The following is a 24,540-nucleotide window of genomic DNA, read 5'->3' on the forward strand; positions in this document are numbered from 1 at the left end:
AACTATCATACCCGCAGCATATTTTTCTCCTTGTATATAAGAATTAAGTTAAAAATAAATTTCAGCAATATAGGTATATTGTACATATGTAACACAGATAATATCTTTTATTATACAGCAGGAAAAATAGAGTTCAAAATTACATTTTGCCCTGGCCATTTAATGTGACGATGAAGTGCGCGTTGGTGGAGGTGGAGGTGGTCGGCTTAGAGGTTTACAGGTGACATAAGGAGACGCTGGAGTTATGGGCAATAGAGATCCAAACAATACGTGTTGAACTACTGGAAACTTGGCCAAGATCTGTAAATTAAGAGTATTTCAAAACTGTGAATTTCACAATAAATTTATGGTAAATAATAATTAATATTCTACAGATATTACAAAGGCTTACCTCGGCTTTATACATTTTTATTAGCCCACTGTTTACTTTCGACCAGGAAGAAACAGCACTAACGTTCCATAGTTGATTAGAATGCTCAGCAAATGGTCCTGTTTTAACCTGCGTTTGAATGAATTTTACATATCATGTATAAAGTAAAACACAGTACAGGAAACAAAGTTGAATCTCAATTAAAACTTGAATGTTGATAAATGTTACTCATTCGTTTACCTGCGATATGAATTCAATGCAGCTGAGAAACATGAATTGTTTACTAAAACGGTCTAAAATATCTTTGTCCAAAAAATGGTGAGGCTCTATGCGTGGGTGACCTGTAATACAGTAATATATACAACGCTTATGATTAGATAATCTAACGTTTTGCAGTATACAATACAAAATATATGGTCCTCTGCATAGCAAAACAAGAGAAAATGTTATTTCGTCTCCAAAGGTAACAAATTAAAACGACACAGATAAATTGAACTTTTCTTTCGAACAATTGACTAGATTTTCATTCGATGAAATTTCCTCAAGTTGTTTGTGACCAAAAGTTTGTAGCATCATCCTTTTGAAACCAAAGTTAACATGAATATATGCTAGTAGAAATTTACAATTACCAACTAATTGTGAGCTCCCCCAGATAAAAGGTACGAATTGATAGTCGTCAAGGCTCCACACACCATGGCTTCCCGCAGGCTCCATGCGATATGTTAGTTGCAACTTACGAACTAGCTGAAGATACCTGATGAAAAGAATTTATATGATGCTATTTCTTTAATTTTGCGAAAGGTTATTCTTTCCATGCTCACCTATTAAAAACCTTTACCACAACAGCAGTTTTATCTTCAGGCTCATATGCTGTGATTTTGAACATGCAGCACAAGAACATAATAAATGCCATTTCGTGACCAGTGCCATAATCTATGCGCGTGGCATTTCCAAAACTCTCATATAAGTACTGGACTACTTCCGGTGCAGCTCGATGGAGCTCCACTGGTATAACATTGCGCAATTCCTCAAGGCCTTCCTGTCAAATAATTTGATTTTTTATTAGAATTAGAATATTGAACAGTTTCATATTAAACCTCACCTAATTATAATGGAAATAAAATTAATGACTTATGCCAAGGTGTCCATCTTACTTCTAATAGCTTGGTGTGCCACAAACGAAAAGATTTATTGCCAAAACGCTGGGGCTGATCTATGGGTGGGATAGCATCGATCCATTCGTCAAATTTCTTCAACATGTCAACGGTTTTGACAACGATTTGTGATTGCGAACATTCTATGTCTGATGCCTTTCCTTGAACAGACTCGTTGAGGGCTAACAAGAAACCAAGGTATTCCTACGGAGAAAAATTTAAGAATTTAAAAACAATGTTAAAGTGTTTAATGATTTTTGAAATTTTTATCTTAATTACTCACGAAATAGGCCTCAGATTTTTGCCAACTTATCATGTCGTCAGGTATTTTAATAGCCTTTTTTGGAACAACAAATTCATGATCGTCTGCTGTGAAAATTTACATGAAACACAAAGGTAAGTTTTCAATGGGGGTTCAACAACGGGGATAAATTGTATACTTACGCGAAAATTTTTTTACTTGAGGAGACAATTCGGCTGCTGACATTGTGCTTGTCTGTTATTTATTTATCAATTTTCTCTTCAAATATTGAATAACGTTTTTGAATGGCTAATAAGTTTGTTAAATCATGAACGACGAACCGAAATTAAATCCGTATTTCTTTGCAATACCGATAAATCAATTAATTATCAGCAGGATAACTTTATGGTTATACGAATCAACAAAATCACTCGCGACTTTTCGCACACCCTTAGCGTCAAATTGAATATGTCCTAAATGACAGCTGCTTGGGCATTGGTAATGTGAATCGAAATAGAGGAGCGGAGCTTGGACCATTGTATGGCAGCATCATCGCACTCTAGCGGAAGTAATCTGCAGTTTTCCCAAACTACATACTAAAATTCGACAATCCTATATTTGTTCTATAGGCATACCTATGGTCATGCATGTATTCGTGTTAGGATTCATGTGTACATGCATGCGTGCAATTGCATGAATGCACAGCATTATGGGCTGTCATCTAATCAACTGTTGAATCAACTTTTCACCTAATCCAGGTGTAAAAAAATTTGTGAAAAATACTCGACACACGGAACCTGAAGGTAATATTATGGCAGGTAAGGAATAATGTCTAAACATACTACGTTCTATTTCGAACAGATGGTTTAAAATGTTATATACGCTATTTAAAACACCTTATGTCAGTCCGTATGAAACATTAAATATTTCGCTCTTATTGTGACATATGATGGATTCCCCAATGATTCCCGTCACTTGAAAATTCATTTCATCGAACTGTAACCTGACACATGTAGCTTACGATTGACATTGATCTTATCATGATTAGCCCAATTTTCTTTGCAACATTCGAGATTAACTTTTTTAACTATTATTATTTCCAAGCCCAACAATATTCCCTTTTAAACCATTTTTCCACATGAATCTCTTATCGCCCAATCTGTATCTATGCGAATATTTCTATTATTGCATTGTGTTGATACAATATTATGTGCTCATTTCAGTTTCTCGAAATGTCAGTACGTAAAGGAATATTAGACACATGTTCTATAGTATAATAAAAGATCATATAATCATCAAGCATGCATTTCTCAATACCGGATACCCAGGAATTCATTGACGACAGTGGGAATGCGTATCTGGTAATACATTAGCCATAACTTAATTATACCTATTCGTATTTTTCAATTGATATGCACTAATCTGTCGATGGTTTACTATAATAGGGATATAACATACATATCAATGGATTATTTCACTGCACTGTAAGGTATAAGCAACTGTTGAACCTACATGTGCAACTAGGAAAAGAGCTTGACGTTGTGCTTCCTGAATTTCCGCCAAAAAAGTTATTCCCATTGACAGTAAATCAGCAGGAGGAAAGACGTGCTCTTTTGGAAAAATATATTCAAACAATTGGGCAAAATTCTGCTATAAACAGTTCTGAATTGCTTAATGGATTTCTATTACATGCTCAACAAGAAACGGCAGGAGAACATTCTGGAGTAGAAAATTTAGATATTTTTCTGATTAATGGGCAGAAAATTACAATATCTGCCTCACCCGGAGAAAACTCGGAACAAATTTTAATGGTTTGTATGAACTCTTTGAAAAAATTACAGGACATAAGACTGATCTTGTTCCAAACTCTAATAAACTAAATTTACAGAAATTCTGCCGTTTAATTGAATTGCATGAAAAGTATGCTTGCTACTTTGCATTGTTTCTTATGCATCAAGAAGAAGACGATAGTAACATAAATGGTAAGTTGTAACAGTAAATCCAAGAGGTCCTTTGTCACGAATTGTCAATTGATTTGATTTTAGTGCTACGAAAGTTGCAAAACTTTGAGTCTCCTCTCGTCACTCACAAGAGTATACCTCTTATTAGCGTCAAGATAGTGCTGGCTAAAAGCTACTGGAACCCTGCCTATGACGAAGAATTGATGCAGGATAAAGTTGCTCTAAATCTGCTCTATGTTCAAACAGCATCAGAAATAGACAGAGGATGGATTTCTGTTCCCAATGAATCAAGAGATCGCCTTGCTAGCATACGAGCTAGAAGCAATAAAAAGGAGGTAATTTATCATCTGAATATAATAAATTGTTGTTGGTCCGACATGATAATAACTTTCACTCGTGTATATATCTCTCGATATTTGGTTTGACTATAGGGTATAGAGACTTATTCATTTTCTATTTTCAAAAGTTTATCGAAAGATGAATAGGATTTTGTTAGAAGATTACATACTTATCAAGAATAAATATGCTCATAAATAATAAACTGAAAAATTTTGTACAACATTTGTAAACATATTTTACAGTACATGAAACTGGCCAGATCTTTTAAATACTACGGATATGTTCAGTTTGCTGCGTGTCTCAGTGACTATCCTGAACCACGTACAAGGGTTTTGGTATCCATTGGTAAAAACGAACTTAATTTACGAATTTATCAAGAAGGTGAAGAGGAATGTGAAGCTACATTCGAAGTTACTAGAATGCGTTGTTGGCGCATCACTACGCTGCACAATGTGAGTGACATCGCTTTAGCTGGCTCCAGCGACATGATATCTCCACTAGATGAATACTTTCTTTAAATATAAATAACCGAAAACAATTGCAACTTCGTTAATATAGACTGCAGAAAAACATGAAGATGAAGAATATAGCCTTGAGTTATCCTTTGAATATCTGATGTCTAAAAACCAGTTGCAATGGATTACAATTTCATCGGAACAAGCTATCCTCATGTCTGTTTGTTTACAAGCTATGATCGACGAGTTGCTGATAAAAAGTATTGGCGGAAATAAAAACCAGGTTGAAATAATACTTATAAAAGTTGTTACCCGTATTTCCTCAGTAATGTTTCACATCCCATTTCACCATTGAAAATTTGTCATTTTAATAGGAAAAATCATCAAAAACTTGGACGTATATGAGAAGAGATGGTAACAGTCAAGTCATAGCGACATCTCCTTCTACGGACAGTATTAATAAAACAGACCAGGTTTGTAAACTATTAATGACAAAGTCATTGTAACTAATTTTTGATTTATTTATAATTAATTTTTTATTTTCCAGGAAAGCGAGCATCAATCTATGCCAACAAAAGCTGAACCAATTATGCGAAAAATAACTGAGAGATTATCAGCAGTAACTGTGAAGAAATCCGATGGGATAAAGAGATCAACAAATATTTTGAACAAAGGAGACGGCTCAACTGAAAATAATGCATTCCATATGATTGGAGACGATGATCTTTGAACATCTATAACATTCCGGTTGGAATAAGAATGGGTGATATTCTATGCAGCTTTTAATGAACTGATACTCAATATTGATGATCTTTGAACATCTATAACATTCCTGTTGGAATAAGAATGGTTGATATTCTATGCAGCTTCTAATGAACTGATACTCAATACTAACAGGTTTGGAATTCATTTTAAACTGTGTTATTAAACGGGGAAAGGTTTTCATATTGTACATCATTGATGAGCCAAAATGATATTGCCAAATCGAATTGTACAAGTATTCGACATATTAGCATTATTAAAGTGGCACTCTTTTTCACATTATGCTATATTTAAGTTCACGATCTCACCAAAGAATGATGTTTTTGTTATCCCAATTTAAAACTTTATTTTTGATAAACAAGTACGGATTTGCAAGTAATCAAACAAGTCAAAAAGTAGAGAATCTTGTTACTTGCATATTTTGACTCTCAGGCAAAAATCATATTAGGTTTTCATCTATTTTCGTAATTTAGAACATATAAGTAATATAAATTATTTAAAAAGTCAATTAATTTCACGCATCAACATCAACGATTTTGATGAACTTAATTAGTAGGAGGGGTATTTCGTTTCTAGAATTTGAAGTAAACAAAAGCCCAATTTTTGAGCGATTTCAAAAAAGAAAAAATGAGGTATAAAATTATGTCACTTTAATATATTTGTATATTGTAACAAGAGCACTATCAATTCTTCATTGTGCTAGGTAAATCGGGTTGCTGAATATTTCTAAAACTCCTGAAGACAGTAACTGCAAAGACGCCAAAATCACGCGATTTTTTTCATACGATGTATAGACTTATTTTTGTATAATATTTTCAATTTTTTTTTTTTGTTTTTTTAATTAATTATACTGAATACTGACGTGATCGTTGATATAAATTTTGTATTCAAAAACGTTTGCCAGCTGATATGTAAATCATGTAAACAACTCGGATTCGAGGCATAAATACGTTTTACACTGAAATGCCCCTTGAATTTATATTATTTATACTTGAAATATAAAGAAAATTAGAATCTTTTCCACTCTGTATTAGAGAAATCATTTATAAGCTTTTGTAATACAATTGGTAGATTTATTTATTTTTCTATCAACTGTCCGAAAGAGTGTTTTACTTAGTGAAGAGAAAAAGAAATCTCCGTAATAATGACGATGATATTTTTTTTTTTTTTTAATATTTAGAAATTATGTTGAACACTGTCACAGAGTTTTTCCTATTATGGTTCCCTAATTTCGCTGTTCGCATTTCGATGGATAAATCTGTGCGATATAAAATTATCGGAAGGGTGAAAACGTGCTCAAATATGGCGTATTCCGTAAGATTTAAGGGTATATTGTTTATGGAAAAAAAAATTCGATAATGTAAGTTATTACTGAATAATTGATATACATATTCATGTATATGAATCAGATGATTATACGTCCTGTAGAAAATAAGTTTTAATTGAATCACTGTCACCTTTTGAGTGGAGCTGATACAGTGTATTGAAAACACTACTTAATACTAGATTGTATGATAAGAACATTAATTTTTTACTTATTGATTAATATTAATTGATAATAAAACTATATCTATTCACTTAGAGCATGACTTTAGTGAATTGTTTAAGTGTGTTTGATCAAACGATAACACCATTCTCAAATAGCAATATCTCCATATTGTGTGATAATGAGAAAAACTGAACGTTCTATACGATATTCATACTTACAGTTCAAAATTGAAAAAAGAACAGTCGATTAGCTGAATCGTGTAAAGCATGCATCTACTGTTATAATCGTGATCTTTTATATGGTTCTTAAATGTGCAGCCTTATGAATTCGATTTGTTTGTAATAATGAGATTATACAATTTTTATTATATCACACAGATAGATAGTCTGTAATAAAACTGTGATATAAGAACATGTATAATAATAGAATGAACAACGTATTTTCATAATAATTAATAGTCCATTAAATAAATCGCAACGTAACAAAATAAACAAATATTACTTTCTTTTAAATTATGCAGTTAATATGACAAAACATGTCTAGGTATATAGTGATAACTGTTCGAAATATTGCCACTAAAGTTTGATGCCAATACTTGTAATAAATTAATGTACCAATTTATCTAAGGAAATAACAGCGTACAATACTATGATAGTTTTCATTATAAATATTAGGAAGCACGTAGAACAGAGAACTGTTTGCCACAAGATATTTTCTGGAATAACGCAATTTTATAATTATTATTTGTAAAAATACGCAAAATGAATAAATTTTTATATTTATACTAAATACGTAAAATTTTATTATCATCTAATGCCTGTTGGTGATACAGCAATGTTAACTTAGGAGGTATTTCTCATTAATTAAATTATAATATTCAATATGAGAGCACATTGGTTTATTCACTTCCATACAAATATGCAAACCTATATTAAATGTAATGCTATAAAAAAAAAAAAAAATTCACAGTCAACGTCATCTGCACTAGATTGACTTAAAAAAAAAGTAATAAATAAATTCTGGAAAAGATTTTGACAAAGGTGGACGTTGTAAAGTAATACAACTTTACAATGGTACACGATTTCTACGTAGGTATAAAAATATACAAGATTATTCTATCCGTGATTATGTGTTCTTAGTGAAAAAAGTACGTGTACTAATGTCAGTTTGACTATATGGTTAACTATATAATACTACATATTTATTATCTAAAAAAATAGTGCAACGTCGTCGATACACTTTATTTTTATAACTCCAATTTGATATTTCATTATTTCAAAATTGATTCGTGCTGCTATACCTGATGATATTTACTTCAATAAGGCAAATATTTAGATATCCCTCCAAACCTGATAGACAAATCAATTGCAAAAAAACTCGAATAAGTCATTTGTAATTAGTATATCGATGAATACTGCCAGTTTATAAATTGAGATACTCGACCTCATTGTCATCATTTGTGACACGAAACTGTTTTCAATCTCACTATAATCCGGAAATTTCCTGCATCACGGACTCACATGATTAAAAGCTTATGCATACTACGGGAGGTGCGAATCTATTGTTTTACCTATCCATACGAAATTAGAAATCTATCCTTCTCCATCTCTACTTATTTGTTGTTTTCTTTTTGTTTTGTTGTTTGTGTTTTTTTTTTGGCACATCGGTATGTATGGTAGGTAGTGTAAGTGCAGAATCACTCAAACTAAAACTATTAAATGCTAGTTATTGAGTTACGAGATATATATTGGGTGATATCTGTTTTGTCGATTTAAAAAAAAAACTCACCGCGTACTAAAAGTGCATACTTCTAAAATGAGCTGATCATGGGAAAGTTACGCAACAATATTATTCAAGACAATTCGAAACCCATCCGATACACCTTCTCTGCCTTCATAAGAACAAAACTTGGCCAGCAAGATCACCGGGATGTGCAGGTAGCAGAGATCCATTGTTTTACAATGCTTGAAGCGCAATGTCGACACGTTGATATGGGTATACATATGTATGTAAGCATGCTCAGGCGTCGGGCAAGACAGTTTCTCGTGCAAACATTAGCCTGAAGCGTCATACTGCAAATCAAATAAAGGCAAGTTAATGTTGCTAGATTAAAAGATTTTTTTTTAAAACTTCGGTCAGCATTGAATAAGACGTATTTTCACCTGAGTAAAAAATCTAGCTACTCTCGGCGTTGTATTAGATGCATCCCAATAGCAAATCGTATATGTACACAATATTATGTACAAACGGAAAAAACAAAACAACTCACCTCAAACTATATGTTTTTTAGTACGCCGGTACATGTGTTCGTTGAAATAAATTACTTTCAAAGTGTTACCTTTAGCAGTGACCATTTGGTTTGAGGATAAAAAAAATATGTGCCTGAATATCAAAGTAATTCAATCTTTCATATCGTAAAACAGTGCGACAAAGGGTTATTAAGAACAAATAATGTTAATATTTCATCGGTAAATTTTTAAATCACGACAACACTACTATTAAAAAATGTGATATCAGATATGTGCTGGGTAAATAGTAAAATGGTAAAAATGTAATTGCATGTAGTACAATTTTCGGTTTAATATGAATAACAATGATTGAAAAAAACGGATTCACTTGAATCAACCGATGATACTGAACACGATTTATTTTCTAAATTGACTTTATATTTAATTCGTGTATATAATGTTTCTATAAGAATATTGTTTGTATAACAGTAAGTAAAGTTAACATATGTAGTAAAAAAATTAAGTATAGTTGCGATTCCATATTTAATTTGTGTAAAATAATTTACATTGAGTGACGTATCGCTATTACACTAATAATATTATAATAGATTGTAGATCCCTAGATTCACGAAAAAAATATTCATTACTAGAGAAATTTTATTGCAGTTCTTTTTTTTTTAATGAGGTATTAAAAAATAGAATATAATGAATTTTTATTAGTGAAACTAGGTTTTGAGAACGCATAATTATAATCTATTCATTCATTTATACAACTGTACACACTTTTTATCTCTCTATCACGCTCGATTCTATTACTTCGTCTAGCAGAAAACAATTAGGAAACAAAGTTTAAAAAAAATATGTGTATATCAATAAAACTATACCGAAGCGTTAGAAGTTTTGCTGACGCTTTCGCTTGGTATCCATGGCATCAAGAATTGGCTGCCTCTTTGTCTGGTACCTCCGTCTTAATTCATCTATCTCACGTTCCATTTCTGCATCCAGGCTGGCCATGCGTTGCTGCAGCTCCTCGTATGAGAGGAACTTCAGCTGAAGGACATGCTTGTTTATCTATATTGAATTTTCGTTATGATGCCTATGACTGCGTTTTTTAAATACATTTATATTGAAACATGTTTAGTTATAATTTCAATAATGAAGCTGATGGGTCTTCCCATGATCCAAATGTATCTATTGACGTCAATTATGCAGTAGAAAGTTTGTTATTCTTTACAGTGGGAAAAATTTAAGAATATACTTACGAAATCAAAGTCTCGTTCTGTGAAGGCATTTTGAAATTTCGATATGTTATTGTGAGCCGGCTCTTGCACAGGACATGATATTTGATTGAGTTGTAGCTGTAGATGGCTTTGAAACCTTTGAGATTCTGTTGGACTCTGTTGTTCCACTTTAGGTTCTGTTTCTGTACTATGTGCGGCAAGAATGTGGCCATTGTCCTGAGAATAAGAAACAAAATCTCCTTTAAAAGTGCCAATACTCCATAACAAAAACGGAACACTGAGAAAGTTACAATAAATTTGAACTCACATTGCCAATCTCAGTTGCTTCCTTCTTGTCAAAATGATCAAGAAATAAGGGACGATACTTCTTTCCAGACTCCACTGATCCTGTGTTATGCCCTGTAGAAGGTAAATTAACCATTTGAAGACAATGTCTTGCTCCATAAGTCAAAAGCAGTATACCCACTTTTCATCGTTGCTTCTGTGTCCGTGTCACTATTAATAACCATTGTTCCTAGATCCAACATTGCAGAAACTAGAGTGCCTGTGTCAGGGAGATCTACACCTGGTACCAAGGTCCCGACATCTTCTGGAAGGGGTTTCATAGTTCCACTGCAGTCTTCTTCGTCCTTCAGGTGAGAAAATTCAATGAGCAATGTGAAAAAATAATTGACTTTGTAAATTGTTGAGTAGTGAATCGAGATGGAAGTATTTTTTACCGAATCATCAGCATGATTTTTTCCCTTAATAGCCACATTATTAATAACGTGTGCTCGGTTGGTCTGTTTTTCTCTAATTTCATGTGCCTCCGCTATCATTTGACTAAGGATACTTGGCTGCTTCGCATTGCCTTCAACAGTTCAATAGTGAAATTGATATAAGTAAAAGAAAACCTGAGTTTTGTTAACAAGTATATCAAAGATATTTATTGTCATTGGTATTAAATTTGAATTTGTTTTTTTTGATATGTAAAACTCATACTATAAAAAAATGTCAAGGCAGTCCTGAGTTACATGTATCGTGATTCGGGTTGTTTCATTAATTACTGACTTGAGACTTAATTCAATTACTTGCATGAAACACAGTACGACTACCTATAAATTCATGACTGAGCAGTTCAGTGGCTGTCGCCCTTTCTTCAGGGTTTTTGACGAGACAGCCACTAACGAATTCTATGAACTCTGCACTCCATTTGTCAGGTTCTCTAAAACTTGGTGGGGGTTTGGTGGGGATCATGAAAATTGCACGCATTGGATGAATGTCACCATATGGTGGCTTTCCTTCTGCCATTTCTAGAGCTGTTATACCCAATGACCATATATCCGCGACGCAATCGTATCCAATCTCCTGAATTACCTCCGGTGCCATCCAGAACGGAGTTCCGATAACAGTGTTGCGCTTAGCCATAGTATCCTATAAACAAGTGGGCCAACATTTTTTTAAAATTCGCAAACACTGATTGTAAGTAAATGTGGATGAATTTTTTTTTTTTTCTTTGCTTTCCATCTAATTAGGTGTCAAATTTTTCTGTTTCTTTGTTAATTTGTTTCACCGTTAACTGTCCAGCTACACCAAAATCAGCCAGCTTAGCATGCCCCTCAGTATTGAGTAAGATGTTTCCCGCTTTGATGTCCCTGTGGATTTTCCTCCTAAGATGGAGGTATTCAAGACCCTTAAGAGTATCACATAATATCGTAGCTATCTCATCCTCTTGCAGGGTTTTCTTCCTCAGCCTCATTATATCACTGACAGAACCGGCGCCACAATACTCCATAACAATCTGTAATAACAAATCATTTCACTATCATTGTTCGAACCGATAACATTCACGTAACTCACGAAATTCAATTCATACCCATAAATCCGTGTTCTTGAAGTAGCTTCCATAGTATTTCACTACATACGGTGAATCGCATTGCTGCATTATTGAAATCTCCTTTATTATCTCCTGTAAATCCGTATCCACAGGTACTTGCTTGATCGCAAGCACCTGCCCGCTCTCTTTGTGCAATGCTTTATAAACGGAACCATAAGATCTGAAACAAACATTGAGCCATATCTTAGAAGATATCCAAATTATACTAAATTAGTATGGCACACTAATAATTAGATTACTAAGTAGAATTCTCTCAAAGTAACGCTCACCCTTCACCAAGCTTGCAGATTATGTCAAAAACCTCTTCGGGTTGTCGTGTCAAGCTTTCCTCGGATAACTTTTTCAACTCACTGTAAAGGTAGAAGGAATTTTTTAGCGTCTGTTCAAAATTTTAATCTCTCTGATTGTAAGATGGCTTTGTCATATTGTTTCTAAAAATAAAGTAATCCAATGTCATGTTTGACAGACATAGAGGTTGGACTTAAATCAAAGGTGGTTCATTAGAGATTGGAATGACGTATTGTAAATATTTGACAAGATTTGCGTACATACTATCTGTTTGCAAAACCTGAGAAGTAAAATAAAGATTGACCCAAAGGCAAATTTGGAGTGGGAATATATTTTTCCGTTAGTTCATTCCTTGAGAGAATGGGCCTTGGAGTCAGACTAGACATGTATGAAATTCATTAATGCAACTTAATCGGTTGAAGAACATAACAAATATATTGTGAACGGAGTAAGCGATGAAGAGTAGTTTACAGTGACAAAGGTTAACAAAGAAAGAAAACAATTTTAGGTTTTCGATAGTACTGTTATTGCTAATTTGTAAATATGTAATTTTCGAGTGAAATGGAGATTGTTTGGAATAATTTACAGCTTAACAGTCTTTCTAATTATTATTTTGAATCGTCGGCATCATTTCAAAAGTTGGAACTATTTTGACGCATACATATAAGGGTAGGATTCATTCGGGTCCAGATAAAAAAAAGGAAAACAATTAAATAAATATACATATATACCTTTTAGAAGACATCTTCGTTTTTACGTCAGTCTAATATTAACTTGGATAAAAAAAAAAGAACACACATTCACTACGCAAATAACGAACTTAATACGTCAAAAATACACTATACGTTGATAATAAAATCATATTCAATTCAAATAACTAATATTACATTTTTTGACAATAAAATTAATTTTAACCACAACTGAAATATCGAAACCCTTGATCAAGACGTCCATAGACTTTCAACTCTTATTTGTCTGTAACCGAAGCAAATATATATTTATTGACTAGCTGTATAGTTAGACTGCCTTAGTTCATTATAACTCCGACTGATGTCAGAGTGAGGGGCCGAATAATTACTTCAGTCAAAGTTTCAAACGTTTCAAGGGTTTCAATCGAGCATTTTACAGTCGAAAGGTCTTTACAACTTATTATCTTTAATTACAGCTACCGTATGAAGGAAAATTAATCAATTATGAAACACATTAATCATCGATATTCTTGCAAGTAACAATCGGAGACTTTTTGTCTGTACCTAAATAAGAGTGGCTTTTCACACGGCATTATTCTCATCCTGAATAACGGTACAGAGGATAGCCTACGAGGGAAGAGAAAGAAGAAAAACAGAATTACGATGCCAATTAAGACCGATGTTACCGTGATGCAAAAATCGGTTACGTCTGATCATATTCTATTTCTCCCTAGATGCCCTGTTCGATTTCAACGTTCACGGATATATCTCCAAATATCAAAGGCCACGTATCTCGAAAACGAAAAAATACTTAATAGCCTTATTTTATACACAGTTCTGAACAAAAACAGTCCTAGACATTTTTCATTTGACGCAGAAATAAAGAAATGGCCCAGATTCTACGAAATCGAACAGTCAAATCGTAGAATTCATACCATGTATTTCTTTATTTCTGCATCAAATGAAAATGTATTCGAGTGTTTTTGTTCGAAATAGCGTACAAAATAGGGCTGTTAATCCTTCGTTCGTGTGTGAGATAGGTGAACTTTGATATTTAGATCAGAACCTATGTTCAACTCGTCAGCTTTCGAACATTGTAATTGTTGCAAACAAGCGTTCGATTATCTCTCTTCCAAATCATGGATTTTCGAAACTCCCGCGTCTACGAGTCCGAAGTGAGCGGTGTATCGTTTAACGGGCAGGCTAGCAGGCGAGCACGTAAGCCTCTCGTCGGAAATCCAAACTACTCTCGGCGAGCCAGCCGTGATCAGTGTGCGTGCGGTGCTCGTAGAGTATGGCGGTAGGGTTTAGAGGAGGTAGCGTTGTCGGGGCGATCGCGATCCATCGTATGTGCCGCGTAGGAATTAGTGACCTGCAGCAGGAGGGTTGTAACAAGCAAGTGTGTATTCCCTGAATGATAAAACGGGGACCGTTCCTAGCGTTGTGCGGTTGACAAAGAAAAGTTGAATCGTGAAGTAAGCGGTTCAATCGGACTGCAGTTGTATCAAGACATCTGAACGATGTTCACAGTTCCGCTGGATCGATAACAACAATGGAATTACTTGTTATCGCGTAAGAAAGAGAATGTGCGTGCGCGCGCTGCCGCTGCTCCTGGTGCTGCTGCTGCTACCCATCGTCGTCGATTCCTCCGCGGTCACCACACTACAATCACGCTAGCAACGCCGCTACCTCCACCTCCTCACCAACACGACGATAGATCCTTATGTACCTACCCACCTACGTACGTACATATATTCCCCTCCACCTAAAATCTTGAAGAAAAAGCAACAGGCCAGGCCAGGCCACACGCCTTGCCTGGACACGGCGTTTCAGCGACGCGGCGCATAGTTAAGATCCAGACTGGTGTCTGTCTCTTCTTGTGCGCGGCACTGTGTCTTGATCGGTCGGACAGTCGGTCGGTCGGTCGGTCCTCCGGTCGGAGACGGTCGTTTCTTGTTCTGCCCCTCTTCCTCCGCCTAGCCTCTTTATGCGTAGCAGTAGTATTAGTAATAGACGTAGTTTAATTATTCACCGGTGTATCAACAGATCTAGTGCATCGTTCCTCGTCTCCCTCGGAGTTCGTCCTGATTTAAACAACTATCGCAAAGTATCGCCGCTGTCGAGGAACCAGGGAGAGCGAGCTGGAGTGTCGGGTGTTTATCGAAGTGCCTTTTTAAAACACAGTGCCGTGGCTAAATAACGTACATCATATACACAACCGTAGATACATACGTATACAAATATATATTATATATACATATACACAAACACACTCACACCTATCTGTATACACATATTTTACAAATACTATATTTCCCCGTGTATGCGTGTTTATACGTGCACACGCGCGCCTATGTACGTACGTATGCATATGCCGTGTTGTTATTATTATTACATGTATGCACAACCGTGTGTGCCTTGTGTGTTGAATAAATAGTTGAAGACGAAAATAGTAGTGTACCACACATGCACGTTAACTAGAGATGGAGCGATAGAGAGAGAGAGAGCGTTGACTGAAGACTATAAAGACAGTACCCCTGGGTAAATTTTTGTGTATCAGTTTTCGGCGGGCAAGTGGGCCCAGGTGGGCCTGGGAGCGTAGGAGGTTTCTGCTCTATCGACTCTACCTAACGGACTTGTACCGACATTCGTAGCAGCCAAGGTAGTGTCGGTATGGAAGCTTGAAATTGAGACGGTACGAAGTGAGTACGTAAAACTACGTACCGATTGTAAATGTTAGTACCATGTCTTTATCGACACAGTCATTATTTTATTCCAATAATACGGATATGCCTTTTCAATGTGACATAATTTTCCTAAAATCGCTTGCCCTCATTTCTCTGTATTCGACCAAAATGTCTTGCAGAATTAAATACATTGAATTAATTGGAGACATGAAAAATTTTCATAATTATCGAAATAATTATATTTGTTAATCATTATATAAGAACAACAGTTTCGATTCCTGGCTCCGTCGTTAATTTTTCAAATCACTAAAAATTTTCGAATTTACATTCTCTAGCATTTTTCTTCTCGCTAAAATAGCTATATGACGTATTTTCATATCACTTCACAGACGGCCGGGACCGTCTTACGTGGCTTTATAATTGTGCTTTTTGAGACGAGTTTCATAATACATACTTATTATTAGTTCCTTATTCATCTGAATTGTTGATATAAAAGATCATGCAATAAGTTGAGACGTAAATACTTGAAACTTATAATTCTGATTACTGTTTTGTATATTGATGACGTACGTTGTGTTGTCAGTTATTAGCTACTAGTTTGCTCACGAGTATTTCCAGGGGATGCGACAAGAAGGCCAACTGACATTACCCCCCATAGGTCGATCAGCTCGATCATTCCCGCGAGGAGACGCGAAACCGCGACTTGGTCGATCAGAAAAAATAGCCGAAATTCGAAATCAGGTTTGGGGGGGGGGATTTATATTTTCTATTATAATTAATAACTCCTATCAATGTAACTAATTCAGATTTTAAATCGCGATTATCTCGAGAACGGTGATAGATACGGCAAAACTAACGAAATTTTGGAGGTTTCCTAAAAGGGAACTTGAATCGGGCAGGTAATTAGTCCGTTCTAAGGACTTCCCTGGATTCTTATTTTTTAATTTTAATTTGATTCTAATTTTCGAATCTAAAATCGCGAATATCTCGAGAACGGTGTTACGTGGGGGTGAAAGTGTACCGAGCGGTGGTAATTAATCATTAATGAATAATCAAAGATGGTCCCACGTAACGACAATGAATAAAAATTAAAACTAAGAAAGACCTACCTCTCGATAAGCCAGTAATTTGTAGGATCGTGTGGCTATAGTCCTGTACAGGTCTGTGAGGCTTGTTCAAATTGTTGAGGCTAATTTATAATAATGAAAATGGGAAAAGGTCGTTCAAAATAAATGGTTTGAAATGATTTAACTGGTAAAAGATAAAGTATATTCTGCAACGATTCGGTGATTGAAATGTTTGGTAACAATGAATGACGATAATGACGTAGAAGCTGAAAGTAACAATTTATAAAGTGTTTGAGTTTATACAACAATCCACGCCGACGGACGAATTTATATTAAAAATGCAGAGAAGCTGCAGAATTACTAAATTTGACCGTTTGCGTGTTTGAGCAAATCGTGTGTTATTCGATTCTAAATGATATTATTATTTGATACCAAGAACATCTATCCTGAACGATGCTTATAACTAGCTGGTCGTGATTATTTGATATCGTATCTCTCTTTTTTATAGATTATCTTAAATTTAAATTAACATGCAGTTGGTACATAGTTTATAATGATTATAAAGTGGGGCCGAGCTGAGGACTGGAGAATAACTCTCTGAATCCCCAAGGGAATTGTCTATAGCTGGACGCCAATTTTTCTTGCTGTTATTTCGAATTGTGTTCAAATCTTGGAAACAATACGTTTGATCTAATTGGGGGTAGTGAAGCTAGCCACCAACTCTAGTCTTATTTTCAAATGGATATTATAATAGTAACTTTTAATCAGAAAGGTGAAAACAAGAATTCGTTCGATGTTGGAGATTAGCACTCGGATTGTTTTATCTTTCGATGTGTTGTTGTGGTGACGAGATTCGAGAGCCGTCGGATCGTGTCGGTCTGCGTCAGTAGTATTCTGGATATTATCTCATTTTTTTCTAATATACTGTAGCATTTTTAACGTTAATTTGGAATGAAAGGAATTAGAAAGAAAGGAAGGGTTTCAAGGTTAACATCACGCTGAGTTGATCTATTCAGAAGCTTCTGAACAAACTCTAAGGGCAGATCAAGTTCAATGCTGAACTTCCATCTTAGGTGTTAGACTTCAAACTTAAAGCTAGTTACAGTTGAATATCCCTCGTTGCGGTTGGTCACGCCCCATTCGTAGGCGTTAATCTTAAAATTACTTAGAAATAAAGAATATTCGATGTTTGATAAAACAATTCTTCGGATCGTTTCCGTACTGCACTTGCTCCTGAGCAACCAATCTCTTATTTGTAGTCGCGTTAGTCAGTCTACAATGTGTTCCATCACTAAGCCAATTCGAGTTTGTCTACATGTTTAACGAATCTTTCACCATTGTTACCTTCCAGTCGTATTTCTGATGGTGGTATCTCGGTTATACCTGAACAGATGGTAATGTCAATGTCTTCATCCTCAAAAATATCTATTACTAAATTCGAGATATCTATTGATACTTCGTTCAGTCAATTCTTCCCCTAATTTTGAAATTCTAAATGTTTTTATTTTCAAATCTAATAATGTCGTTTTCAAATTTTGTGTTTTTGTTTAACTACGAGGCTAAATATGCCATATTTTCCCCTTTTTGTAATAATGACTTGGCCTAATTTTGGTTTTGCATCACGATGATCGTCTGCATTTATTAATTCCAAATCGTTTAATAATCTGCTGACTGGTGTAGAAAATTCTGAATCTATTGATATGAAATGAGCATAATTGTCCGTTCTGTATGTCAAATTTTCTCGACTGAATGAAATTTTATTCCGTGAATGGTAAATCTCCAGGAAGTTGGTACCGCACTTTTAAGTTACACAAATTTTGAAGGTTGTTCCAGGTTGTTCTAGGTTTGTTGTTAAAGTAAATCGTCACAATACCTTAGTTAAAAAATATAGAGTTGTATTGCATCGAAAAAAATATTCTTAGCGCAGATTTCATTCAGTTCTGAAAGGGTCAACACCTTTGTAATCCTGAGCCCTCTGACGTTTTAGCAAAATTCAGTTTTTTCGTAATCATGTAACTGTGTTCAACCACCGTAAGAGAAGTGTCTTTGAACAAAGTAATTGTGTACAAATTATATCTTTTACTTAAAAAAGAAAAACATTTCACAGATTCTTTGAAATGACGTAATGAGGCTAAAGTGGTTTTCTGCTGTTGCAAATTTAATGTTTGTTAATTAATTTTCATCTTGAAATATTTTATAGACGGTTGATGCTTCGATCCAAGTAGCCGTGAGGATAAGACCTTTTATTTGCTTCAAACAGATTCGGCAACAGCGCGTTTGATTATGTCCATTACGGAGGCGTGCATGAGTGTGCAAGTGAGACATATATTTCAATAAACAAAATGCATTGTCGTTACCAGGGAAAATTTAGTAAAAAAAATATTGTTCAGTGGGAAAAAAATGTAATAGCTAGTAATAAAGCTCGGAGTGAAAACGAGGAGAATACCGAGAATACGAACTTTATTGGTAATTATGGATTTACTGTTAATTTGAGGTTATACATATACCGTTACGTAGAATCCTATTACTGTGACAACGAAAAATAATTTAGTCACATATATAACTCTTCTACTTGAAATATATTTGATAAATAATATTATTTAATTCAAGTTTAAAATAGGGCTGAGAATAAAACTTTCACAGAAAATCCGAAAAAACCCGATTTTTGAGCTGGCAGCGCACTTCTAAGGTATCGCGATTCTGGCGGTTGTTCTGGGTTGTTCTAGGTTTGTTCTATATTGTTCCAAAATATTGCGTTCGAAAAAAATTATTTCTCACAAATTTTGCAAAAAATAATTGTTGAACTAGCACCACATTTTTCGAGCTATCGCGATTGTAATGGTTGTTCTGTGTTGTTCTAAGTTTGTTTCCATTGTTCCAAAATATTGCAAAATATCTCGAGAACGGTGATAGATACGGCAAAATTAACGAAATTTTGGAGGTTACTTTAAGGGGAAATTGAATCGGGCAGGTAATTAGGCCATTATAAGGACTTCCCTGGATTTTTATTGTTTAATTTTAATTTGATTCTAATTTTCGAATCTAAAATGGCGAATATCTCGAGAACGGTGATAGATACGGCAAAACTAACGAAATTTGGCAGTTACGAATATTAATGTTATGGAATAGATCGAGCGCGTGTCGTAAAGAATCCCATTTCAAAATGAATAATTGTTCTAATTTCTTATTTTAAACGTATTATTGTAGATAATCTATTTTGTCTCCTGGAAAATTATAAAATTTATAGTATGCATCACGTATGGATCACATATATTAATATCGTACATGGACCGCATATACATATATACTTTTTGGTCTCTGCATCATTATGACATCTGATCTATCATTATTTATCATCCATCTTATACATTACTTTTCCCGGGTGCCTGTACTTTAATTAAATCACGTTTTTGCTACGAATTTTGGAATAAATTGGTTCTCATTATTAATTTCTTGAATCGCTGACGATTCTGTAACGTTATAAGTCGGTAAGTACGCACAAGTTAAATACATATTGACGTGGGCTTACCATTACTTCGACTGTGTTACTCGGCAGTACTCGGAAGGTTATTGCAACCGACATCATGTCGTGATCGGTAACCCTCTGATGCTCAGCAATAAGTTCCCGACTCTGCCGCTGGAATACCGCAGAGGGCGCAAGCGCGCAACGAATTTCGGTTGTCACACCAAAGCCCATAAGGGTAACTGTCTTTATAGTCTTCAGTCAACGGAGAGAGATCAGGAAAAGACGGTCGCGTGGAAAAAAGAAGGGAAAAGAAATTCGGAAGAGGTGCCTAATCTCGAGGAAAGGAGTGTGTGTGTGCGCGTAGGTATATTTACGGACAGATGGGTGCGTGATACAAGATCGGCAAAGGAAGAGAGTGTGGATATCGCACCGGACCGTTGTGTTTGGACAGAGTAATCATTGTTGTCACGTAAAGTTCCAAAATGGCGCTGAACCAGGACGTGGACCAGCTGAAGTCGAGCCTGGTTGTCCGCATAGATCAAAACTCCGAGTCGGACCTCCAGGCGCTCTTCGACAGCGTCTTGAAGCCAGACGCGAAAAGGCCGCTCCAGGTGCCGCTGCGTATGCGCAACCTGCCGAACTCGTTCTTCAACCCGCCCTCGACGGGGAGCAAGAGCCCCTCTATAAGCCATTCCCGTGAGAACAGCGCCGATTCGGCCTTCGGCGCAACCGGTGGCGGTGGCGGTGGCGGGGGCGGCGGCGGGGGCGCCGCAGGCGGGAGCACCGCCCCCGGCAGTGGTTGCGTTTCCTCAGGTACGACCGGCGCCGCCGGCAGTTGCACCACCAGCGCTGCCGGCACCCCGGGATCGGTCGTCGGTTCGGTGGCCGGCGTCGTCGTCGGGGCTTCGGGGGCCGGATCGAATAACGGAGGGCTCACCGTGTCCCATCCCCGGGCCCACAGCAGCCCCGCTTCTCTCCAGCAGACGTACGCCTCTGCTCAACAGTCCCAGCAGCACATACCTCAGCCGCACCCCCGTCATCATCACCACAAGCAGCGCAGCTACGACGTTATCAGCACCGTTGACGATCTCGGACCTCTACCACCGGGTTGGGAACAGGCGCGGACGCCGGAGGGACAAGTTTATTTCCTCAAGTAAGTCGTACGAGGATTGACGAATACGATGCCCGGACTTTCAGGTCTTCGGTTAAATGCACCTTGCCCTCGCCGCGAAATTAAATACCAGATTTAACCCCTGAATTTAGTACCTACACCCATAACTAACTAACTAACCAACTCTCGCGGAATTACGGTCCGTCCGGAAATGTGTAAGGATACACCGTTATTATGTACTTACAGAGTTCAATTTTCTCTACGTGAGGCCAGAAAACTGTTGAGTGCAGATTGTTGGATCGTAACGATTTTTATAAAACAGATTATTATTGCGACGATACACAATTATCAATAATTTGCCTCCTTGTATTGTAAATTATCTGCGAGACAAGAACGAAACGGTTCGGTCATGTTGGTGAACCATTTTCTTTATATTCATTCCGTCGATTGTCACGTAAATCATTGACTCTAGACTTCCTCCGTCAACGCACAAATATGCTTAATAAACATCGACATTCAAGATCCTGTCTGTGCATTTTCGTCTTCGCTGACGGAAGAAAAAGAAGAATTGATAAATAAAAAATAAAATGATTACGGAGTAGTAGGAACTCGGAAAGATTGTTGCGTTAATCACGACAAGATTACGTATACTTGTCACATTATATGAATCATGACAATCCATGATGCGTTACACTCGAGAATCATATACTACACCTATCCACTTATACTCCTTGCTTCAGAGATTTTATTAAAATAATTTTTTTTCGTCGTTATTGGAAGAATGCAACGTAGGAAAAAATAAAATATTGGCTGATACGCTAAAGTTGCACAGTCGGACACGGTATCGGGCTGCTTTTATCCTCTCATTCTTTCCTTCTTTCCTTCTTTCTTTCTTTCTTTCTCTCGCGAGAAGCAAGAGAGCGCGATGCATACACGCTCGTGTGACGTTACAGTCATCTTCACGTGTGCATCATGCGCATATATACACGAGCACGTAGCGACGATGTACGAATGTACTGCGCAGAGTAGAGCAACCTGCCGATGGTCAGTCTCTGGCTGACTTCTATCCAGCTTCGAGGTTCTATCATCTACCTGCTGCGACCTCAACTTCCAACACACCGTCATTCTATGCTACTCCGTACCGTTCGTTCGTTCGTTCTTTCTTTCGTTGGGGGGTCCCTCCTGGCTGACTGGCTGGCCTCTGCACCTTTTTCTTCTTACTTAACCTACCCATACCTTTGCCTACCTACCTACCTGTATCCATCTCACCTGCGGACACTCGCCGTGCCCCGTCTTCCGTCTACCTGTTGCCTGAAGCTTCTTCTTACTTTGTTCTCCCCGTCCTTGAGGAATATCGTATTGTACCTATATACGTGTGTATACCTTATGCATCGTGACAATACATAAATATATACACTCCGTATACGAGCTGAATATAGTATACGTGTAGACGGTTGTTTTTTTTCTATGAATCAGGTTCAATGTTTGGCAAGTATTTTATACTGTAGCTGCGTTGTAAGGAGTGTTCCGATTTAGTTGAGGAGGACGACAATTGTTAACAACGTGAAACTATTTCTCGGTACTTGTATGAGAAGATATCTTTTTGTCGAAAATTACAGACTTTTTCTCCATTCGGCATTCGCTTATGGTTTGGCTGCCATTTTGACGAAAACTGTATAGGTACGGAGAAAAATAGCGAGAGGTATGTGACGAGTATGTTATGCGTAGAAATGTGTTGGTGGATAATTTACATCTGAAATACAACCAAGAGGGCAAAGACGAAGCAAAGGAAATATAAAGAAACAATAATTCTCTCGTTTATTATGTGTAAGACGTCGCTACACGTACAGCAGGTATTATACCTACTCTATAGAGGAATACCGAATTTTCGTCAACCGCTTGAGACTTGTATAACAGACAGTGTTGAGAAACGAATAATTTAATGAATCGAAAACTAAGATACCGAAAAGATTCCCGTTCTCGCGTCTGATATAAATAATTTATTATCGCGAGTCTCGACTTAGGTATACAGACTTGAGCAGCCAGAAAAGATATTCGGTAGATAATTATAATGATGAAAAATGACTACTTTTACCGATCACGATTCATAACACGATATAACTTGAGTAATTTTCCTTCTTTCTTTAACCGACGCTTGAACATCGGTATATATTGAATAATAACAGCTATACCAAAGGGGGAAAAAAGAAAAAGGAAATTGCAGGAACCCCGGGGGTATTTGTGTGCACTTTGCACTCTGATTTCGTATCTTGATCTTATTGCGTCCAACTAATCCAACAACACGTATTACGAGAATGAAACCGAGGAACAAACACAAACTTCGAGATAAGAATTCCTTCCGGTCGCACGCTTCTTCGTAGGTTATACACGCTTACCTGTAACACGTTATGAAAAAACACACGGACGCACAGAGGCATTGACGGAGACGACGTAGTGCATAATGTGCAGCGTTTAGAGAGAGAGAGAGAGAGAGAGAGAAGATGGCCGACGTCGGTATGGAGAGCATTGAATTGCACCGTGTCTCGTATTACGGTTATAGGCGGCGTACAGTTTTAACACTGTCGTGAAATTTTATACTAAATAAATAAGCTGATAGCCAGCGTGTATTATACGCAGCGGTGGGTAGTACGTAGTTGGTGGTGGTGGTGGTATTGGGTATAGTTAGAAGAGAAGTCGTCGTCGCCGCTGCGCACCGTACGTATATTGTATTAACCCGTAGTCACATATGCGTACCGTACCGAGTCCCTTCCACTCGTAGCTCGCCCAAGTCTCTCTGGCAGAGACGACGAACTCACACTTCCGTACGATGCTCTCTCAAAACACTGTCCATTCATCGCTTGTATTCCGAGAATTTTCCTCTCTGAAACCACTCCGCTGTACATATTCACATTTTACATACGTACCCAGATGGTATACGTACACGTATAATTACGCGCGCACATGTTCACGCACACATTCTCTTCGCATACTTACTATGTTATTGGCCACGGGATTCATCGGACCTAACAAACTATAATAACCGCAATATCGCTGCAGCAAAGACGATGCGTTGTCACCGCAACGTTACAATCACGGTGCAATGTTTAAAACGCAGC

General features: G+C 36.6%; 4 protein-coding genes across 12 annotated transcripts in view; 2 read left to right on the forward strand and 2 right to left on the reverse strand.

The window, feature by feature from the left end:
* Positions 1-59: 59 nt before the first annotated feature.
* LOC124211759 (serine/threonine-protein phosphatase 2A activator) lies at positions 60-2,254 on the reverse strand. 2 transcript variants are annotated; one of them, XM_046611150.2, is made up of 8 exons: positions 1,969-2,254; positions 1,808-1,890; positions 1,525-1,728; positions 1,192-1,409; positions 1,000-1,124; positions 611-711; positions 392-499; positions 60-300 (listed from the first exon to the last, which is right to left on the reverse strand). In XM_046611150.2, exons 1-8 carry the CDS (start codon positions 2,009-2,011, stop codon positions 160-162), a joined length of 1,023 nt encoding a protein of 340 aa, XP_046467106.1. In that variant the 5' UTR covers positions 2,012-2,254; the 3' UTR covers positions 60-159. The 2 variants fall into 2 exon arrangements, with proteins under 2 accessions (XP_046467106.1, XP_046467105.1); XM_046611149.2 differs by having other exon boundaries at positions 1,808-1,893; positions 1,969-2,253.
* A 160-nt stretch (positions 2,255-2,414) lies between these two features.
* Snx17 (sorting nexin 17) lies at positions 2,415-7,560 on the forward strand. Of its 2 annotated transcripts, none has more exons than XM_046611180.2 (9): positions 2,415-2,583; positions 2,989-3,126; positions 3,211-3,576; positions 3,654-3,747; positions 3,811-4,061; positions 4,308-4,517; positions 4,624-4,803; positions 4,895-4,993; positions 5,068-7,560. In XM_046611180.2, exons 2-9 carry the CDS (start codon positions 3,067-3,069, stop codon positions 5,248-5,250), a joined length of 1,443 nt encoding a protein of 480 aa, XP_046467136.1. In that variant the 5' UTR covers positions 2,415-2,583; positions 2,989-3,066; the 3' UTR covers positions 5,251-7,560. The 2 variants fall into 2 exon arrangements, with proteins under 2 accessions (XP_046467136.1, XP_046467137.1); XM_046611181.2 differs by having other exon boundaries at positions 2,416-2,568.
* On the reverse strand, positions 5,894-13,369 carry hpo (serine/threonine-protein kinase hippo). 7 transcript variants are annotated; one of them, XM_046611169.2, is made up of 11 exons: positions 12,669-12,828; positions 12,386-12,466; positions 12,096-12,276; positions 11,793-12,020; positions 11,335-11,653; positions 10,960-11,093; positions 10,707-10,869; positions 10,548-10,639; positions 10,262-10,456; positions 9,884-10,070; positions 5,894-8,843 (listed from the first exon to the last, which is right to left on the reverse strand). In XM_046611169.2, exons 1-10 carry the CDS (start codon positions 12,788-12,790, stop codon positions 9,891-9,893), a joined length of 1,695 nt encoding a protein of 564 aa, XP_046467125.1. In that variant the 5' UTR covers positions 12,791-12,828; the 3' UTR covers positions 5,894-8,843; positions 9,884-9,890. The 7 variants fall into 7 exon arrangements, with proteins under 7 accessions (XP_046467125.1, XP_046467129.1, XP_046467128.1 ...); XM_046611173.2 differs by lacking the exons at positions 5,894-8,843; positions 12,669-12,828 and adding an exon at positions 13,136-13,369 and having other exon boundaries at positions 9,524-10,070; positions 10,960-11,090; XM_046611172.2 differs by lacking the exons at positions 5,894-8,843; positions 12,669-12,828 and adding an exon at positions 13,136-13,369 and having other exon boundaries at positions 9,524-10,070.
* Positions 13,370-14,356: 987 nt separating this feature from the next.
* yki (Transcriptional coactivator yki) overlaps positions 14,357-24,540 on the forward strand; it is a 30,779-nt gene continuing 20,595 nt past the window's right edge. The window contains exons 1-2 of the mRNA XM_046611182.2: positions 14,357-15,828; positions 20,565-21,466. Coding sequence (XP_046467138.1) covers positions 20,796-21,466 — 671 coding nt within the window. The 5' untranslated portion in view covers positions 14,357-15,828; positions 20,565-20,795. The remainder of the gene's footprint in view (positions 15,829-20,564; positions 21,467-24,540) is intronic.

This window comes from Neodiprion pinetum, chromosome 2, assembly GCF_021155775.2.
Source record: "Neodiprion pinetum isolate iyNeoPine1 chromosome 2, iyNeoPine1.2, whole genome shotgun sequence".
In the NCBI taxonomy this organism is placed as follows: Eukaryota; Metazoa; Arthropoda; class Insecta; order Hymenoptera; family Diprionidae; genus Neodiprion; species Neodiprion pinetum.